General features: G+C 42.3%; 3 protein-coding genes across 6 annotated transcripts; all 3 read left to right on the forward strand.

Annotated features, from left to right (window-relative positions):
- The first annotated feature begins 190 nt into the window (after window positions 1-190).
- ptgfr (prostaglandin F receptor (FP)) lies at window positions 191-5,396 on the forward strand. Of its 2 annotated transcripts, XM_056377731.1 has the most exons (4): window positions 191-1,398; window positions 1,811-2,619; window positions 3,498-3,550; window positions 4,152-4,342. In XM_056377731.1, exons 2-4 carry the CDS (start codon window positions 1,825-1,827, stop codon window positions 4,210-4,212), a joined length of 909 nt encoding a protein of 302 aa, XP_056233706.1. In that variant the 5' UTR covers window positions 191-1,398; window positions 1,811-1,824; the 3' UTR covers window positions 4,213-4,342. The 2 variants fall into 2 exon arrangements, with proteins under 2 accessions (XP_056233706.1, XP_056233705.1); XM_056377730.1 differs by lacking the exon at window positions 3,498-3,550 and having other exon boundaries at window positions 199-1,398; window positions 4,152-5,396.
- Window positions 5,397-6,239: 843 nt separating this feature from the next.
- btf3l4 (basic transcription factor 3-like 4) lies at window positions 6,240-10,942 on the forward strand. The gene is made up of 6 exons (XM_056377582.1): window positions 6,240-6,315; window positions 6,826-6,887; window positions 8,397-8,510; window positions 8,687-8,888; window positions 10,253-10,312; window positions 10,577-10,942. Exons 2-6 carry the CDS (start codon window positions 6,834-6,836, stop codon window positions 10,621-10,623), a joined length of 477 nt encoding a protein of 158 aa, XP_056233557.1. The 5' UTR covers window positions 6,240-6,315; window positions 6,826-6,833; the 3' UTR covers window positions 10,624-10,942.
- Window positions 10,943-11,161: 219 nt separating this feature from the next.
- Window positions 11,162-20,067, forward strand: zfyve9b (zinc finger, FYVE domain containing 9b). Of its 3 annotated transcripts, none has more exons than XM_056377583.1 (16): window positions 11,170-11,407; window positions 13,036-13,856; window positions 13,999-14,098; window positions 14,185-14,387; window positions 14,546-14,657; window positions 15,626-15,748; window positions 15,977-16,132; window positions 16,286-16,510; window positions 16,597-16,679; window positions 16,824-16,928; window positions 17,024-17,174; window positions 17,909-17,989; window positions 18,278-18,440; window positions 18,652-18,757; window positions 18,848-19,027; window positions 19,354-20,067. In XM_056377583.1, exons 1-16 carry the CDS (start codon window positions 11,344-11,346, stop codon window positions 19,513-19,515), a joined length of 2,835 nt encoding a protein of 944 aa, XP_056233558.1. In that variant the 5' UTR covers window positions 11,170-11,343; the 3' UTR covers window positions 19,516-20,067. The 3 variants fall into 3 exon arrangements, 2 of the variants coding, with proteins under 2 accessions (XP_056233558.1, XP_056233560.1); XM_056377585.1 differs by lacking the exon at window positions 11,170-11,407 and adding an exon at window positions 11,607-11,729; XR_008827974.1 differs by lacking the exon at window positions 19,354-20,067 and having other exon boundaries at window positions 11,162-11,407; window positions 18,163-18,440; window positions 18,848-18,881.
- Window positions 20,068-20,958: the final 891 nt, after the last annotated feature.

Below are 20,958 nucleotides of genomic sequence, written 5' to 3' on the forward strand. Positions count from 1 at the left end.
AAAAGCCATAATAGTTTAAAATGATGTAATTTAATCACTTTTAATAAATAAAACCAGAACAAGAGAAAATGTGTAATGTAAACCTTTTCAGCACATTTCATTCATCATCATAAGATATGTGTTTGGACATCAGGATCATTGATCCTTCCTCACAGAGGACAGAGGTCCGTTGAGGCCTGAATATAAAGTGTAAATGCTGTTTGTTGACTAAGTATGAACAGAAGTGTCTGTAACACCTCAGGCCCGTTGGTCTCCAGAAAGCAACGTCCACGTCACAGTTTATAGTAAAAGCTCTTTATTCATCTTAATTAAATCAGAAAAAAAAGAAAACACACACAGTTGATAAAAAAAGGATCAAATACACAGTACAGGATTCATTTTGGAAATAAACGCCATCAGCAACAAGTGAACTTGTAAAACCAGCATCTGTTTTTGAAATGAAGTACGCCTGCCCCTGTCCTTCTTCTTATCACAGTGGCTGCATAGCCTGAGGATGTTCAAAACAACTGCTACCAGAAAAAAAACTAAAGGTGTGACTGCCTCAATAAAAGGACATTGCTTTGAAACACAGCCGAGCACTCCGTCAAATCCAAGCCATCAGAATAAAAAAAATGTCTTTATGTTACAAAGAAACAACACATTTTAATATTTTGATATCAAATTCCAGCTTAGTAGTGAAATTTACCATTGGATAATGAATGAACAAGTGGATGATGAATCTTTCCCAAATCTTTTTTTTTTTTTTTTTCTGGAAAAAAAAAGAAATCTAAATGTTTTCTTTTTCTAATATTGCACAGCACAAAGAGAAAGACTTGAGCAGTGACCTCATGCTGTCACAGACACAAAGTGTGCTTAGGACACCATAGGAAGTTGATAACCTGTTTCTGCAGTGCAAACACAAGCAGCAGGGTGATCAAACAACACAGAACGACAGAAAATAAACAGTGCTGGGAGAAAATAATATAGGCTATTGTACAATACATAAGGTACTTTTAGTAAGTAGCACAATCATGCGCAATTATATGAATTAACGCCATACCTATTCTTTTGACAGCGAGTTTATCTGTACACCGTCATTTCCTTTGTAACCTCAGCCCCGGTGTGTTTGCAGGATGCGACAGATGTGTGCAGCCTGTGAGGTGGGTTTGAGTTTAAACTGATGCGTCTGCGTCTCTTCGCTCTCACTGAAACTTGGCACCAGCTGAGCGCACACGGAGCAAAGTGGCTCAGATCGCTGCCTCTGCAGGAGGATCGAGGAGAGCGGTCTCGGGACTTTTAGTAGCATTAATACTGCGGGGCTGACGAGGCGTCACTTTGTTTTATTGACTACCAAAGAAGCCGGAGAGTGAGGGGGCTGCTGACTTATGGCGAGTTGTGCGAGAGAAGACCGAAACTGAGGTAAGAAACTGCACCAGATATTCACATTACTTTAACCAAAGTGACCGGATTTGGAGCAGATTTCCGAGAGTATAGGAAGTTTTTCAGAGTAAAAGAATATGTTTTCTCACCAATGTTGACAAAAGTGTTTTCAATTGCGCTTTGGTAGTTAAGCTACAGCAGTGATGGAAAATAGGCGTCAGTGTCGCAAAGTAAGTCACACTCAGAAGTGAATGTCAACTTTATCGAGAAATGTTGTAACAATTTCACAATCCATGATTTCTGGTTGAAGTAAGCACGTATGAAGTAAATCTGTCACCAGATTAAATTTTAAAAAGCCTTTTTTTTTTAAAGCCTCAGAAGTTTAATTCCAAATCAGTATTTTGATACAAACGAATATTACAGCTCATCTTCCATTCTCCCTCTCCTTCAGATTTAATTTCCACCATGTCAACCAATGAGAGCTCAGTGTCAGGCTGCAGGTCAGAAGTCAGACCCATCAACAGCACCTGCAGCCAGAGGGAACTGTCCATCACGGCCTCCGCCATCTCCATGACCGTGGGCATCTTCTCCAACAGCCTCGCCCTCTTTATCCTGGTCAAATCCTACAACCGCATCCGGATCAAGTCCAGGGCGTCCTTCGTGCTGTATGCCAGCAGCCTGGTGGTCACAGACCTGCTGGGTCACCTCATCATCGGCTCCCTGGTGATCTTTGTTTACAGCTCTCACAAGAACTGGGAGACGTTTGACCCTCACCGCATCATATGCAGCTTCTTTGGGGCGTGCATGGTTTTCTTTGGCCTGAGCCCCTTATTCTTGGGATGTGCCATGGCAGTGGAGCGGTACATTGGGATCACCAGGCCCATCTTCCACTCCACTGTGTTAGCACCCCGCCACATGAAAAGGCTGCTGGGTCTCCTCTGGCTGCTCGCTGCCCTGGTGGCTGTGCTGCCTGTGCTGCTGTTGAGGTCTTACAAGGTTCAGAGCTCCAGGAGCTTTTGCTTCTTCTACATGGAAGAACCCAAAGACTGGCTGGATGTATTCCTGCCTCTGCTGTTCTCTATGCTGGGGCTACTGGCCCTGCTGCTCTCCATTGTATGCAACACTCTGACAAGCTGTGCTCTGCTGCAGGCCAAACTGTGCCGCAAGAATCACTGCAGAAGCACGTCTTACCACATAGAGATGATCTGCCAGCTCCTGGCCATCATGTTGGTGTCCTGCGTTTGCTGGGGCCCATTGCTGGTAAGAATATATCTTCAGCACCTTTAACTTTACTGCATGACATCACAGACTGCAGGCTGACACTGCAGGAGCACTTTCAGGTGTTGGGTCAGCTAAGAGTGGCATGTCTCTTACTTCCTTGTGCCATGAAAATGAGTTGGAACTGCTTTTAAATTCATGCTTATATTAGCTTTTCTCAATTTGTTAGCCAATACCCATCTATCAATACATTCACATCCCTACATGCCATTGCTTTTCTGATCTTTATACCATCAGCTAGTTGCTGCTGATCGGGCTCTCATGATTTTCGAACATTGCTGAGTAAGAGGTGACTGTCAGAGTCAGTGAAATTAGTTGGTTTTTTTTAAATCTGGTAGATCCATTTATTTGTGTTGCGTGATGAAAAGATGACTCAAAAATTGCTTTAAAAAAAAAAATACTACTGCTTTTCCTTTGCAATCTGAAGCTCTTATCCACTTGTTTATCACAGCAAGACTCAAACACTTCAATAGTTTACCATGCTGCCTTTCCCCTAAACTGCAGTATGTGCCGACCTCTGGATCACACCCTTCGAAATATCCGCTTTCCTCTGGTTGAACAAGACATGCATTTCAAGCTCTTTCTCCTCCTAAATTTTAGTGCTCTCTGTAACATGGTCCCTTCATGCCCCTTATTACTGCTCCCCGGAGGACACGATCATCAGCTCAATATGTGCCAGTTAAATGGCAGAAACACTGATCATATTTTGTCACATACAGCTAGTTTTATTTATTTTTTTCTATTGTATTCTGCAAATGAACTTGAGATTATTCAAAAGCAGGTTTTCCCCCCAATACTGTTTTCTTTGCTGTAGTGCTCACAGTACAGAGTGGCATGAAAAACACTTAACTTTTTTTCAGCAAGTCTGGATAAGCAGCAAGCGCTGGTGTGTGTGCCACCTGATCATGACTGGGTGAGACTATTTTAAAACAAGTTTTTCAGAAGGTGCTGATTTTGCATTTTTTTTGATAAATTTCATTCTCACTGTAACAGGACATTTCTCCTCTGTCTGTAACTGTTACGTGACAGATGTCTGTGTATTGAATCACTGCACATCTGTGGAAGATAATGACTGAGATGAGAAGATGCCTAATGACAGACACCATCAGTCTCCAAAAGACGAGCTGGAAAACATAATTGCTGCTTTAATGATTCGTCTGTAACAATGACTAGAAAAGATTATTCCACTGAAGCATTTGCATATTTTACAAAAACACTGAGGGCAACGTAAGGGGAAGCTTTCAATCACTCAGTGAAATTCCTTCAATTAAGACAAAGATTTGCATCAGTTATGTTAAATAATTCAGTTTAGTCTAGTGTTACCTCATTTATCCAGAACTATTGTTGTTAATTATTTATTTGTCTATTTATCTTGTTATTTTTCTATTAAGGTCTACGTCTATTGAAAGATTTGTGCACAAACTGCAATATTACCTCTTCAAATATTAGTTCTATATACATATAATAAATTACTTCTAATTTCACTGTCCATTATTTTATGACCACTCCACCAGATTCATGTCATCATTCTTAGCACCAGCGCCAAAGATGAGCCTGCAGTTGTCACTCTGCTGATGGTGGTACGTATGGCCACCTGGAACCAGATCCTGGACCCCTGGGTCTACATCCTGCTGCGGAGGGCTGTCCTGAGGAAACTCTTTATGCTGTTCCAGTGCTGCTGGCTCTCCAAGTCTCATAAACTAAACAACTGGCAGTGCAGCACGCTCCGCAGCTCTGTGGAGACCAGCAACTCTGGTGGCGGTCCGCCTGACTGCCGTTGCCCAGATGCCGCCATCAAATCGATCACCTGAACCCTGGGTCGAATGGTTCTGAATCCGAGAGCCGAGAACAGGAAAAAAAAAACAGGAGGATGCTGTGAAGCTGTGGAGAACCCTGTTGAAATAAGTTCATTTGGAATATTGTACACACGACATAATGACGAGTCTGTTTTCATGTTGCCTTTGCAAATTGATCACCGTGTTGTATTGTGGTGTATTGTGTAACCTGGGATTAACTTTTCTCCAGCTGTTTTTATGCATCAGCAGCTCTGAACAATATCTGTCTAAAGTGTTCACAGTGTTCATAAAATATGAACGACAGACTTAAGCTGGTTAAATAATTCATTTACTGTCCATTTGGTACAGTAAAAAGTTACTGCCTTTGTTATTAATCCTGCTGAAATGTCCATAGAGCTGCTGCAGCCGTCATCGAAGGATTCTTACTGAAGGTGTGTGATTCTCTTTGTCTTATTACATCACGACTGTTACTGGCAGTAGCTCTGGTCATAAACACAGTATCGATCCGTGTTTTTGCTCCCCCGTGTGAATCGTAAGATGATATGGATTTATCAGTTGTATACAGGCTACATGTGAGGTCTGCATTATGATGTGCACACTTAGCAGGTTAATGCAGTTGAGGTAGGTTTAGCAGAACAAAGCTGTCTGCAGCAGAATGTGCAGAATACAACACCACTGTAATATGCATCATCAGCTTTGATCAAGTATTTACTCATATTTATTCAAGTGTTGATTATTGTAACATACATATATCAAATGATCACAGTTTAGTCATCTTTTATTGAGCATAATAGTTATACATTTATCACTGTAAACTGCTGATCTATCTATCTATCTATCTACATTACAGTATAATGCGATGAAGTATAAAGTAAAGTATGTCATCTTCCTCTTGTGGAATCTTCAATTTTCAATCTCTAGGTTAAACTGTGTAATAAAGGTGAAATGGCAAAAAAAAGTAAATTGAATTCTATTAAATATGTATATATATATGTATATGTATGTATGTTATAATGGGTAGGAGTCACCATAATGTGTGTTAGGAGGAACTATTCTCTACACAAAAAACATAATTTGAGGAGGAGGTCTGTTTGGAATCATTAGGGAGACGTTTTACAGTGTTCGCTTATAATCAGTTATAATTGATCAATTATAATCAGTTAATAATTAATCATGATGATTTTTTTATTTTTAAAAAGGTACATTGATTACTGTAACTAAATTTGCATTCCAATCATGAAACAAAGTAAAATAATAATAATATGGGTTATGTATTGGCAGGAGTCTGGGCAGCCACAGCTCCTACTGCTGCTCTGTGGGTAAATAAAAAAATAAAATAAATAGGGGGTGGAATATATAACAATAAGTTAAAGACATAATAAGGAAATAGAGTGATAATTTAGTTAATGTGCCTATCTTTATTGCATTTACTGTAAATGTTAAATACTAAATTAATTAATGAAATATGAACAGTTTTTTATTTATGTATGTTTTATTGATTATATAAAAAACTAAATATATATTATTACTCCAGAGGCACATTCTTAGTTTCTGAAGTTCCTTTGGAGCTTCTCTTACTTTTTTCGCCATTAAATCTTGTCTGATATCGTCAACAGTCAGTATCTTACAGAGGGGGAAGTTTTTTCACACTCACGTGAGGAACTATCACTTTATACTGGACTGGCGTTTATTAGTGTCGTCCATACAAGTGTCCTATGGGTGGCAGCACAACTCCCAAAGTCCTCCACATGGTCGGAAACGACGAGGAAGAAGAAGAAAAAGAAGAAGGAAAACATCCATATGGTATGTGACGTCATCTCTTCCTCATAACCTCCATCTTTCAGCAGCGCATGTGTGTGTTTGTGTGTGGACGTCTGAGCAGGTTTGTGATGATAAATGTTGATAAGCGCTCGCGATGTGTGTATGTGTGTGTGTGTGTGTGTGTGAAGTGCGTGGTCGTTGGTGTGAGGTCGGAGCGGAGCTGTCGGACAGTGTGTGTGTGTGTGTGTGTGTGTGTGTGTGTGTGTGTGTGTGTGTGTGTGTATGTTCAGTCCGTTAGGCCCCTGTGTTGTGTTTTTATCTCTGCAGTAGCTAAACACACACACACACACACACACACACACACACACACACACACACACACACACACACAGAACAGGTTGATCAGACAAGTTGGAGCTAGTCTCAGATATTATCGCAGACCTCTTTGTCCCGTCTCTTCTGTCGGTCTGTCTCGATGGTTCAGTGTTGAATCAGCTGAGTCTCTGTGTGTGTCCTGGTCAGCTCATGTTGTTTGCTGCAGCTAATGTTGCAGCATGTTTGTCGTTTAGCTACTTACATCTACCTTTGATGTTGTTTTCATCCTCATCTGCATCTCTCTGTGGCGCTGTAGGTGAGAACATGAATCAAGAGAAACTGGCAAAACTTCAAGCCCAGGTCCGGATAGGTGGAAAGGTGAGTTGACACCCAGCAAGTGGTCCACTGTTTTGATTGTGGTATGTAGTGTAATGCTAACTGAGCTGGGGCATTTTGTAAGTGTGTGTGTGTGTGTGTAAAGAAAGCTAAACCAGACATCTGTCTCTTTAAATTAAGGCATTGGCACTGCTATAAATAGTGATGATGCTTTTTATTTACAAGTTTTATGTTGTGTTAACAGCATTTATGTAGAGTTGGATTAGGGTGGTGCCATTATACACTGTGTCTGAAGATGTGGCTTACACTCCTACTGACAAAGACAAAATCCCGCTCACAGTCTGACTTTCAATAATCAATTCATATGCAATGTTTCAGTGATGGATTTTTATGCCTGGTGCCTGATGAAGGTCTAGCACTGAAACATTGCAAATAAATTGATTATTGCAAGTTAGACAGTGGGATTCTTTAGTGTTTCCTACTTCAGATCCATTCATCCTGTTCCTACACACCTGTCTCACTAACTGGAAGCACAAAGTGTTCCTCTGTCCTTCTGTTTATTGCTAAAATTCACACTTATTATTCATAGTCATTTTTGAGAATCTACATCAAATGATGCTGTCTGTAGCACTGAAACAATTAATTGATTAATAGATTTGTTCATCAACAGGTGACTATTGTCGTAGCTGAATCATTGTGTCTCCTACAAATTGTGTCATTCATGTTTTAATGCAAATACAGGATCTGATTACAGCTTCTTAAATGTGGAGGTTTTGCATGTTTTATATGGCAGAATACTTTTTAGACTGTTGGTCTCTGGGAAATTGTGATGAGCATTTCTCCAATATTTCATGGACTAAACTATTGCTACAGAATCAGTAATAATGAAAATAATTGTGAGTTGGGGGCAACCTGATAGCTGAATTTTTAGGGTGCATGCCACACAGGCTCAAAATGGCCTGAGCAGCGAGTCCCTGGTTAGTGTCCCTACCATTTGCTGCATGTCATTCCCCCACTCTCTCCCTGAAGTTCTTGTTTTACTTGTTCTATCTAATAAAGGCATAAAAAGGCCAAAAAAAGTTGCTGCTGTAATTAAAAGTTTGTTGTATATGTTATTGTGGCATCATGATGCTTTTTTAATTTACAGCAGCATGAATACAGATAAACGCAGTGTTTCACAATAAACTTTACATTTCCACTTTCAAATGATCATAGCTTGTATTAAGATTTATTCAAATATAATATTTGAGTTTTTTGCAATAAAACAACAGAGTCTGGTCCATGTAAAGTGATTATTTAGCCGTATAACACAAAGCAACAAGCTGCTGCAGGATTTATGTCAACTCTTCTCAAAGACAGCAGTGCCAAGCTGCTCAACAGAATTTGAGCAGAATGTACAATAAACAGATTCATTTATAAGTGTTGAATTAAGAGCTTTGCATTAAATTATTAAAATTAATTTCTTCAACACACTGTGGCCACCATTACCTCCTCCTCCTCTGTTTTTCTCCTCCTGGTGCTGTCTGAGGCCTCTGTCCACTTTTGTTTCAGGGCTCTGCGCGCAGAAAGAAGAAGGTGGTTCACAGAACTGCAACAGCTGATGACAAAAAGCTTCAGAGTTCATTAAAGAAATTGGCTGTCAACAATATTGCTGGAATTGAGGAGGTAAATTGATATGGATCTACTATACAAGGAAATCTTAGTCGTTAAGACACCTTTTTGGTACATACATGTGACTGCATGTGTGTGTGTGTGTGTGTTTGTTTGTTTGTGTGTGTGTGTGTGTGTGTGTGTGTTTGTTTGTTTGTTTGTGTGTTTACTGAGTGGTCTTCTTTTCACAGGTGAACATGATCAAGGACGACGGGACTGTGATCCACTTCAACAACCCCAAAGTTCAGGCGTCTCTGTCCGCCAACACCTTCGCCATCACGGGCCACGCTGAGACCAAGCAGCTGACGGAGATGCTTCCGGGCATCCTCAGTCAGCTGGGCGCGGACAGCCTCAGCAGCCTGCGCAAACTGGCAGAACAGTTCCCACGGCAAGGTGGGTGGGCTTGTTGTAGCTACAGTATCAGACCTGTGACTTTTGACGGTTCATATAAAACAGGACGGTGTGAAGTTGTGTCATAACTGTGCAACGAGCCTTTGATTTAAATCTGCAAAGGTGAGAGCTGACTGACGAAAAAAATATGAATTTAAAAATCATTTTTGCATCAACTTAGAGGGAAGGCGCTCCAATGTTGGAACGTCCCGTTTTCACTGCTGTCAAGGAGACGGTTTATATTTTGCCTTTTAGTGAAGATTAGTCACTTCCTGTGACTAATCACCACAACGTCATTCCCAGGAAAGATGAACTCTTACAACACCTCCTTTGTGGTTTAGGATGATAAGGATGGTGTGTATTTACATACCTGTCTTGTCTAGTGCAGCTTGGATACAACGTGTATAAATGCAGCATGCTTGATACTATGGACTGTGGGCTGGGACAACTTGGTTTGAGGCCTCGTTCTTGTGTAAAAATATTTATTGCAGCTTGAGGTTGACGTCCTCATGGGTAAGATGTTGAGCCGTCGGGAGCAGGTTGTGGTGGGGACTGGTGTAAACACAGAGGATCCAGCCAGTGACCAAACATTCATTTATCATGAACTCAGCGTCTCTGTTGCTCTCCCTAAACCTTCTCCCTTTATCCATGAAAGTGAAACAGTCTAAAGATGGCGGCTGTGGTATGTTGTACAATTTGTAAAGTCCTATGAAACGGATTTCAGATTTCAGGCTGTATGAATAAATGACTGCTTGACTATGGATAGTTGTATTGTGTGCAGTAAGGTCAGAAGAGCGAGGGGAGGTCGCAGCACCACTGTCAGTGATGGTCACTGACTAATAGAAAAGTGAAGTCTATCATCAGTCTGTAATCTGTGAAGGATGTTGTTCCTCTGTTGGGTTTACAGTCCATTCTTAAGCAGTGTGTTTTGGTTGAAGCGTAGTAACAGTTCTTCCTTCTTTAGGACCAAGGGCATCTTTGTTCATAAAAAGATATGGACTGTGTTATTATATATATTTCTTTCTTCAGGAGTAAATAGTGCTTTTATTGGGGACTATTTTTAGCTGCGGATTAATACACATTTGTAGTGATTGTGTCAAATATAACTACAGTGCCAGTGTTAGTTATAATAAAGGATAATATCACTCAGGAACATGGAGCTCTATGACAGAAGAATAAGCTGTATCAGGCTTTGGCCACACAGACGATACTCGTCAGCAGAATGAATTGTTTTTGACAGTAGGGAAAATATAGACCATCACCAGACTTATCCTAAAATATTACAGTCCTGGTTACAATCATTTAATAGCCAAAGATAAAGCTATAATATGTCTTTTTTTATTTTTTATTTCAACATTTCATCTCAGCTCTCGACAGCAAGGCTCCAAAGGCAGAGGACATTGAGGAAGAGGACGATGATGTTCCAGGTACGGACCATTAGATATATTAAAGTCTACAAGTAACGACTTGTTTTGTCTACTCACACACATTTAAACAAACTTTCATAATGCCATCCCAGAATTCGTGTATTGTTTAGTTCCAGTAAATCCTCTCAGTGGTATTTTGTCTCTTTGAAAAAAAAAAAAATTTCAGCTTAGTGCATTGGCATCATATTGAAGAATGGTTAAAAACAGTGTCATGCAAAACTGTTTTTCTGATTGAGTAATTCACATCATGTTGTTGTTTTGCAGATCTGGTGGAGAACTTCGATGAAGCCTCAAAGAACGAGGCAAACTGACACACATGAGGTTCATGCGCAGGTGGACTGGACTGCAATGAAACGAGAGACCCCTGCTCCAGTGTTTTTAAGTCTAGTTATCCAGACATATCAGACACTATCCCCACAAAACCAGAGACTTTTATACTTTACAATGGCCCAAGGACGTCCTCCTCAGACTGGCTTGTGCACTTATAAAAGAAATAGTCCCTCCTGGTAAACGGTTAAAGCCCTTCACCACGTTGTCAGTCATGGTCAGGATTACAGTGGTCATTAAAACTAGTCTTAAGATTTTTTTGTTTGTTTGTTTATGGAACAAAATAAAAGTGATTTAACATTTTTTAGATGGTGCTGTGGTCATTGAGAAGATTCTGATACTGTTAATGGTTTAAATGGATGTTATGTAGTTTTGCATTGAAATAATCTACTGCTACAATGATGCTGAGATGCTGAGACCTTTACATATTGTGCAGGCAGGCAGGCTTTACATATCTGGCACCACAGCTCTGTTGTCTTGGCTTGCTCGCTGTTCTGCTGGCTGTGTAGACACCAAACTGGGGAGGGACATTTCTGCACACCTCTTGAGTTTCCTCAAAGAGCTGCAGAGAGGCACAGGGGAGGAGGGAGATCACACAGAAGAGGGGGGGTGGGAGAGAGGCGAAATCATCCCATCCTCCTCTTGTCAGCAAGAAACTGCTGCTTGAATCCGTTTTCCTCGGCACTCAGATGTAACGGGATAAAATGCTGAAGTTCTTCACTGCGCGGGACGACGAGAACGAAAGCCTTCTGGGGGCAATAACAGAGGGTAAGAGATGCATTGATATCACTGGGGTGGGGATGCTTTTTTTTTTGCCTACTCCCCATTCATTGCCTCTGTGTTACAGGATGATGATACTGCGCGTCTGTGTTTGTCACAGAATCCGCTGATACAGCATTTGGCTGCGCGCATAGTCCGCATCACCTGAAACGTGTGTGTGTGTGTGTGTGTGTGTGTGTGTGTGTTGCGCACATTCCCGTGTGAGGACAGGCTGCGTACATACACACGCTGTCCGCAGAGCGCTCAAATACCACCAATAAACATCACCTCAGTGAAGTGTCCTGCGTGGTCTGATGTAACGGGATGCGGGGTGAGTGTCGCATTGCCGCCGGCCTCGGTGCCTGCGAGCGCATTAAACATTTGCACGTGCGTTGAATGCGTCACTTTCCCGGGAAGCGAGCGCTCAGCTCAGCTCAGCGAGTCGGCTCGGTGCAGCCTCGTCGCCGTTTCGGGAAATCATCACTGTGTGGTCCGCAGCAGGAAACACACGGCCCGCCTTTTCTTTTCCTTTTTTTTTAAGAGATGGTTTTTGTGAAGGGGCTGCAATGCAGTTTAACCTGGAAAAGTTATTTCACTCTGTTTTTATAAATGGGACGAGATCCTTTACATCAAATGTCTCTTTTTTTTTTTGCTATTTTGTGCCAAACCTCCTATCCAACAATGTAGCAAAAAAATATGTCATGTATGAACTGAACAGGCTGTAATGGGTTGCTGAACCTATGACTTCTTCAGTGGGGTCTTCTCCTGGGTCATAACTATTCATGAATCACTCGTATCACCGAGCTCAATGAAACACCAGCTCTGGAAGCTCTAACTCCCTTTGCACTGCGTGCCTGTAATGTGCAGCAATGGTTATTATGTGGTCATCATGTTAGGGAAGTGCTGTTGAGACAGTAACTGCCAAGTAATTCACCTTTCTGTAGAATCTGCTGTAAAGATTATGAATGGGGAGGTCTTTTACATGGAGTACACACTCAGGTTATCAGTGGATGATTTGGATCCAAATCATTTTATTACCATGCACATGTGTTAATGTGTGTTTGGTATATTACCAAGGGCATATAAAAATGGACCAAGATAAAAAAAAACAACAACAAAACAAACAGCAAATGTTCTTAGATTGAAAACCTGCAACTTAAAAATCGTTCAATATGAGACGCTATACAGAGCCAATTAAACACAGAACCAATACTGAACCTCTCTGGGGAACCAGCAGCTATGTGGTGTCATCAATCGCCTCTACAACTAGTATTGGTTCTGTGTCTATAGTCCACATAGCTCTACATCCTGTGATGAGCTCAGACACAGCTCTCAAGGACGACCACAAGATAGTGCTGCCTTTAGTGATGATTGAAAGCTGCGAGGTGTGTTAGAGGTGATAGTATGAATTAACACATGCTGTTAAATGGCCACTTAGCACATGTGAACACAGCTTTTCCACCTGCAGTCATTATTAATGAGCGTGTATGCATGCATGGTGCGTGTGTGTGTGTGTGTGTGTGTGTGTGTGTGTGTGTGTGTGTGTGTGTGTGCGCGCGCGCGCGCGTGCGCGCTTGACAGGAAGAGCAATAGAGCCATTGATCGTTCATGATATCATCATGTTCCCCTCCAAACAGATGAAGGAGACAATCCGTCTCTTCAGCACACAAAGCATCACTGGCTGAACAGACCTTGCCTGCTGGTGCTCAAAGATGGAGATGTGTCAAAACCTAGACTGGCTTGCGGACAGATCAGACCAGAATCTCCTTCTAAAGCTGCTTCAGATGCAACAGTCAGAACCACTTTTGCGCCAGATGGCGAGCAGAAACCATCTGAGCATCCTGCCAAAATTGCTTCACCTTCCCAGCTGGAGGAGGGCAGCTGCACTGTGACCGCCATCTCCTCATGGGGCGAGAGTTGTTTCGGGGAGTCATCCAGCCCCCTGGTGCTGAGCCCTGCCGAAGCTGCGTGGCCAGAGGAGGAGGCGGAGGTGGAGGAGAAGAAACACCAGGCTCTCCCATCAAAGGAGGACTCTGTGATTGAGGAGAAGGAGCTGGAGGAGAGCGGGCTGGAGCAGCAGCAACAAGAGCAGCCCTGCAGCTCAGAGGCAACTGCAGCGCCTTCTACTCTTTCACATGAGGAGGCATATGGCAGGGTGTCCAGGGAGCTCCAGAGTCAGTTAAAGACGGCCAAAGCTAACGGAAGAGATGAGACAAACACCAGCAAGGCCCAGGCAGCCAGTGGGGAAGGAGCCGTGGGAGAGACTCCAGCCTCCCCTGGGGATCCTGATAATGAGTGTCAGCAGAGCCCTGCTGGTATCCTGTCCAAGGACCGGGGCAGTGTCCTCGGGGAGGTGGCACCAGTGTGGATCCCTGATGCACAAGCACAGGTCTGCATGAAGTGTGGGGTAAAGTTTACATTTACTAAGAGGAGGCACCACTGCCGTGCTTGTGGGAAGGTGAGGAAAAAATGTATGTTTATGTTTTGTGAAACATTTCAAATAAAATGTAATTCGATGCCCCCAAGTAAAAAGTGATTTGATAGTCGTGTGTCATGTATGTGTCCGTCCTTATGTGGTGTGTGCATGTGTGTATCGTCAGGTATTTTGTTCACTTTGCTCCAGTCTGAAGTTCAGACTTACACATCTGGATGGCAAGGAGGGACGAGTTTGTGTTTCCTGTCACTCGACTCTCATTAAAAGTGAGGACTCTCTTGTTATTTCTTGTTAAAGTTTTACAGATTTTAAAAGAAATTTGGCATAATTAATTCTGACATTTTCTCCTCAGGGACACCTCCAAGGGGAAAAAGGAGGGTGTGGTTCGCTGATGAAATCCTCGCCAACAAGCAGTCAGAGTCTGCTCCGACCACACCAGTCAGAGGGCCATCGTTCTCACCGCTGATGAGGCGAGCGCTGGGCGGGACGGTTAAAAGTCCTGTGGGTTCACCACAGATCAGGAGAACCCTGCGGCCACATGGGACATCTATCAATGTAGGATCACCAAAAAATAACAGCACAGACAGACTACAGAGGACATGAAACTCGATCAACTGGAAAACAAATCATAAATGTCAGCATTTAGGGTTCTATATGCTCGATTCTTTGCACAACAAACCTGGGCCCACTCCTCTGTCTCCCTCTTCCTGTAGGAGGCCTGTGGTCCTTATGGCTGGGGCACCACAGCTTTAGTGAACAGCTCTACCAACCTCATCCCCTTGGAAGGCCTGCCTCCCATCCTCACCTCCACAGGAGTCAAAGGAGGTAAGACAGGTGCAATCCAATGTGAGCAAAAACGACTTTGCCTTTTTGTTCATGGTAGCACACATACGGGCAATTTCCTGCTCTTGAAATATGCTTTCATGCCTTGCTCAAGGCTGCATGGAGGAGAGGCAGAAAGAGATGTGACTTTCATGCAAATTAGGCAGCACAAGACGAGGTCAAGGACAGTTTGGTGATGACAAAAGAAAGTGCAAATGTTGTGAAATGACAGCATCGTTTACAACTGAATAACCTAAATGAACACTTTTAAGCGTGTCTGTTCTGAATGAAAGATTAATCAGTGATTCCTGCCAGCACCTGTCATCCACAACTTACTTTTATGCTCTGTAAAGGATTCCTTTCAGGTAATTAAATCCCTACAGCCACCTGAAGGTAGCAGGACGCAGACATATGCAGCCCGTCCATGCATATACATTTGCGGCCTCAGATTTAAAGAGGTTAGGATGAAATCATGCATTGCCAACACCTGGCTGCTGCATAATCATCACACAAACGTATGCGGTTCAGAACACACCACACAAGTTTGTATAAATACCCCTCTGATTTATATTCAGCTTCGTCTTTGTCACAAAGCTGCCCCACCATCAATATACCATTGGGCAAGGCACCTATCTAAGTCTCTGTGGTTCTTCCCACTTAATAATCATGGCTACTCCCTAGTGCTGTTATTGTAAATAATAATGTGGACCCATGTTGCCTGGTTTAACAAAGGCGTTTAAATGATAGCATTAATAAAAACTTCCTGTCCTTGCATGTTATTTAGAGCCGGGTGTAGGCAATGGTTATTAATCCTTACACAGCTTTATGTAATTAAATTTCCCACATGAATCTTTTATGTTTATCTAGTTTCTTTTTTTTTTTTTTTTTAATGGCTCTTGCAAGCTGAAAGCACGAGTGCCCGCCAAAGATACTGCAGTGTAATGGCAGCGATACTATGTTTTCTTCCTCAGATTACACTGTGGAGGAGCAGCCCTCTGAGATGCTGCTCATCCATGAGCTGGAGAGCGGCAGACCCAAGCCCCTGGTGTTTGTCCTCAATGCCAACCTACTTGCTATGGTCAAGCTGGTCAACTGTACGTCTTTTTTTTTATCTCATTCATATTGTGTCATTCCTAAAAAATTTGTTTACGCTGCCTAGAAAAGAGCCGATTTGAAAATTCCATCAGAAAGAATTACTTTTACACCTTTTCATACCTCATACTGTCACATTCACTACACTGCATGTCTCTATTTTGGAAGTTATATTCTCTTTGAAAAATGTCCTTGTAGACCCGTGAGGTTGTGCCTTGATTGTGTGACAGATGTTAACAGGAAGTGCTGGTGCGTGACGACAAAGGGAATGCATGCTGTGGGCCAGGTGGAGGTGGTGGTGCTGCTGCAGTGCCTGCCTGAGGAGAAAAGCTTCCCCAAAGACATTTTCAGCCACTTCATCCAGCTGTACAGGGACACCCTCACAGGTCGGAGCCGCTCATGCTAAAGCAGCATTACACGCAGTTATTTTCAACAGGTTATTTTGACTGCACTGCCTCAGCGCACTGACTGTCATCTCCCTCAAAGTGCTCATTCTACTATAATTACACATCTCTTCTTTTCCTCCTTCATTTCTGCAGGGAAGGTCGTGAAACACCTGTCGCTCTCCCTGTTCGGCAGTCGATTCTTAGGCAGTGAGGAGCACGCAGGCTTCCTGTATGTTCACTCCACCCTCCAGTCCCTTCAAGGTCTACCTCTGCCAAACCAGCCCTACCTCTTCGGCCTGCTGGTCCACAGAGCAGAGGTGGCCTGGGCTAAAGCCTTTCCCTTGCGTCTCATGCTGCGACTGGGGGCCGAGTACAGATGTGAGCCAGGTGTTAGTATGAAATCTTGCATCTGTACAGCTGCAGGTTTCCTCTCAGGTTAACCCACTGTCTTTCTGTTTTCCCAGTTTACCCGTGTCCTCTGTACAGTGTGCGCCTTAGGAAGCCCTTGTTTGCGGAAATAGGTCACACCATAATGAGACTACTAGTGGTGAGTAGGACATTTTGTAACAACTTCTGTTTGGTGGTGCTGCAAAACTCACATTTACTGTCATTAATAGGAAGTTTAGTGGTATAACCTTTACCAAACTTACCCTAATAGACCCTGACCTGTTTCTGCCCCCTGCTATTCCAGGACTTTAGGAATTACCGTTACAGCCTACCAATGGTGCCGGGCCTCACTGTGGATCTAGAGGCTCAGAGGACCTGCATAAAGATACCGACCACTGGCTATAATGAGGTAACACTAAGCCTTCAAATGCCTCACAGTTATTTGCCACGGTTATGTTCTTCTCGTCATCCTTCCCCCCTCTCTGCTCACTTGTCTGGCATTAGCTAATGAAGGCTCTGAATAAGTCCAATGAGCATGTGCTGGCCATAGGGGCGTGCTTCAATGAGAGCGCAGACTCCCACCTCATCTGTGTGCAAGGAGACGGCGGCCAGTACCAGACCCAAGCCATCAGCATCCACAATCAGCCACGCAAAGGTGGGGCATAACATGATACTGGAAGAGACATCACAATATCAGAGTCTGGGCTTAACACCCTGTAATCAAATAGTAATGGAGGACGTTCACTGCCGTCAGAAATTAAGGGGAAAGTTCTGATTGATTGATGCCGATACTGATACTGAAATATAAGTATTAAATTAATGATTTGATTTATTACAGTAAAAAGTAAGAGATTAACATACTAAAGAGCACAAGAGCTAAATTCAATGTGATTTTTTCATTTATTCAACTCCAAAGACCATTTGATACAATCTATTAATTTTAACCCTTTATTCAAATTGAATTTTAATTTCTATTTTAAATATCTATAATTTGAATTTTAAGCATTCCCAAAGATATTAAACATGTAATAATGTGGAACTACACATAAGATAATGCTCAACATATTTCAGATTAATATTTAAAATGAAGATTTCATATTATAACAGATTAAGATTTCATATTATAACAGATTAAAACAGAACTTTGTGAATACAAAGTTAGTAGTTCTTCTGGAAACTGCCCAAGGGCTAATGTAAGGGATGCTAAGCGCAGCTAGTGCTTGATTGTAGCCAGTCAGTGCTGCACTTTCCCTTGTATAACACTAGATGATGCTACATGATAGTTTTTTCTTCTCACTGAAAAGACCTAACTGGATTGAAACCACCAGTCAAAGCCTGTCTCTAAAGATCCTTTCTTTCTTTCTATCTTTCTTTCTTTCTTTCTTCCAGTAACTGGATCATGCTTTTTTATATTCAGTAGTGCTCTGAAAGCGTCTGCAGGGTACCTGGCCAAGTCCAGCATTGTAGAAGGTAGGATGTCCAATCAGAGGGGAGTCAGCTTCACCTTGACTTTTACCTTCCTGCTTGCAGGATATTCCTTGTTTGCATGTTTTAAGTAGTGCATGTTAACATCCCTGCCTTCAAACTTGTTCATTCAGAGTGTGTTGATCTTTGTATGTGTGTGTCTGTGTACACTTTAACAGACTGTTTGTCAAGGCGTGTGTACATGTTGATGTATGTGAGTGTGTGTGTGTGTTTGTGTCTCCCCGTTGGTGTCTGTTTGTGTGTTTCTCCTGTATCGCTATCCCTTCTCCCCAGATGGGCTAATGGTGCAGATCACCGTGGAAACCATGGCCGAGCTTCGCCGGTCGCTACGGGAGATGAAAGACTACACCGTCACCTGTGGACGGCTCGACCAATCAGACAGCCAGGAGCTCGTTTGTATACAGTGGGTGGAGGAGAAATGCACTGTGAATAAGGGGTGAGTGTGGCCACCTGTTTGAAGTTCAGGTGGCAGCTGCAGGATGAAGCTGTTGTGCTGAAAGAGAACAATATAACAATCACATTCAAACATAGATTAATCAAAATGTTTAAAAGGCTGTATTTGTATTTACAGTCCTCATAATCTCACCTTCTTGTCAGTGTGGTGAGTTGTTGGTACATGTAGTCATTTAAATGTTTGTATCCCCCAGAGTTATAAGCCCCATCGATGGGAAATCCATGGAGTCCATCAGCAGCACGAAGATGTTCCAGAAGTCAGAATACAAAGAAAATGGGAAAATCATCCGCTGGACAGAAGTACATATGAAGATCTGATGAAAATATCAACTGAAGTTCACCTGAACCTGTCCTCCTCCCTTTACATTTGTGTGTGAATGTGTTGTGCAGGTGTTCTTCCTGCAGAGGGGGGATCATCTCAAAGGAGGAACGACCGACTCTGCTGAACACAACCGGCTAACAGAGCGGATTGCCCGGGCGTTTTGCTTGGCGCTGTGTCCACACCTCAAACTGCTCAAAGAGGACGGGATGGCCAAGCTGGGGCTGCGTGTCACATTTGATTCTCAAGAGGTCAGAAAAGATGTCCAATATATCTGGTTAAAATTGGCCTCATGTGTCCGTCTCCTAGTTAAGACAGAAATCTGGCAGAATACCTTTTAATGAATTTCCAGTAATAATTTATAATTTTTTTTATTTAGCTGTAAAACATTTAGTTTCTATGCTATAGAATAGGCAGTATTCTACTAACAAATTAACAATTTCATCTGCGGTCCATCTGCGATGAGGAGAGCATGCAACATATGACTCACATCATGCATAGCTGTAAAGTTTATAGTTAATAGGCTCCTGGGTGTGACTACGTTAAAACTAATTAGTGGTTTGCTTTGTAATTTCAGGTGGGATTTGTGGCTGGGAGCAATGGGCAGCCCCTCCCAGCTCAGTATCTCAATGCCCTGGATAGCGTGCTGATCCCTGTCATACACAGCAGGGGGCGCAAGAGGGGTGACGAGCCCATTGTGATGGAGCTCATCTTTTACATCCTGGAGAACATCACTTAGAGCGCACACACCCTACTAGTTCATCTTTTTAACCCTGACCACAACTCTGTCTCCAGCACGTCTCATCAGTGCTGCCATCTGTTCCAGGGCAATAAAAGCATTCAAAGGGCGAACCAGACCACATCCAAGGTCTGCATCCATCTCATCCACTCACGAGTAGAGAGAAGTGGTCTGACTCTAGTGGTTTTCTGATCTCACTCTACCCTGCAGCAGACAATCTGGGTACGCATGAAACCTATGATGGACCATCAGATCAGGGTGCTGCACTTGCACTGTAGTAGCAACTTCATAGCTTGAAAATCATTCATGTCACAATGTTCAATACAATTTCCAATATGGAGAATACCTTTAAAGTGGGAGCTGGATTCAGCCCCATGACCCTAAAGCAAACAGAAAAAGAGAATGACTTGAAGTACTGTATGTAGTAGCTCCGTAGCAATTTGATGCACACTGAATGAATGCCTGAAGAATGTTTTCATACTGGATGTATTTTAACTGACTGCTCATGAAATGTAATGTCAGCCTGGAATTAAACGCGCAACAATTACTGAATCACTGGCTGTTTATCCAGGACGCTCTGCACAACACTCCTTACATTGTTTTGATGGTTTCCATTAAGATATAACATTTTTAATTCTTTGCTACCCTATTTATCTCAAGGCCCCTTGCAATTATCTTGTTACCCTGTCAGTTATAAATGAAACAATATATATTTTAAATTGGCTACGCCTCAAACAGCTACATTAATTGTTAATAATAAATCACACAGACAGGCGGGCATTCTGCTCCATGATGGACAATTTGTTTAAATACTGATAATATTTCTGCACTGTAAGTTTTCCAATGGCAGACTTTAACTTGTAATCAAGTATTTTTAAATTGTAGTATTAATCATTTTTATTTTTTTATGATATGAATACTTATTTACAACTGTATCATAGTGATTTGAAATTGAATAGTTTCCTGCAATATCAGTTTCATAAAACAACTTTAAGGAGGATTGAGTTACAGCTGTGACAGGGCCGGTTACAAATAAGGGAAAGTTGCTGTTCCAGTCTGTAATTTGACCAAAATTGTTATCTTACATTCTGCATCAATGGTTCATTTAGCTTATTAGCACTGAATGGATATAAGGAACAGTATAATACTGAAATATTTGAGTCCCAGCTGTTTAGTTGTGTGGGTATAGATGCAGTATTCAGGATGCTTTCCCTCTGCCTCTTACGATGAGTCTTTTCAAACAAAGCAGAATGGGACTTTTGTTTACCTCCTACTCGCTCAAAATACTTGGGATAGCCAAGACAAGAGGCACATGCATGCAATGTAAATACTTTCATTCTTTGCTGCTGCACAGCACAATGTCAGTCTTCCAGGACCTGACAACTAACTGAAAACTTCTCAGCAAGTTACACATACAGTACGCACTTGTTCTACTACTGAATA

Source organism: Seriola aureovittata, chromosome 6, assembly GCF_021018895.1.
Source record: "Seriola aureovittata isolate HTS-2021-v1 ecotype China chromosome 6, ASM2101889v1, whole genome shotgun sequence".
Classification (NCBI taxonomy): Eukaryota; Metazoa; Chordata; class Actinopteri; order Carangiformes; family Carangidae; genus Seriola; species Seriola aureovittata.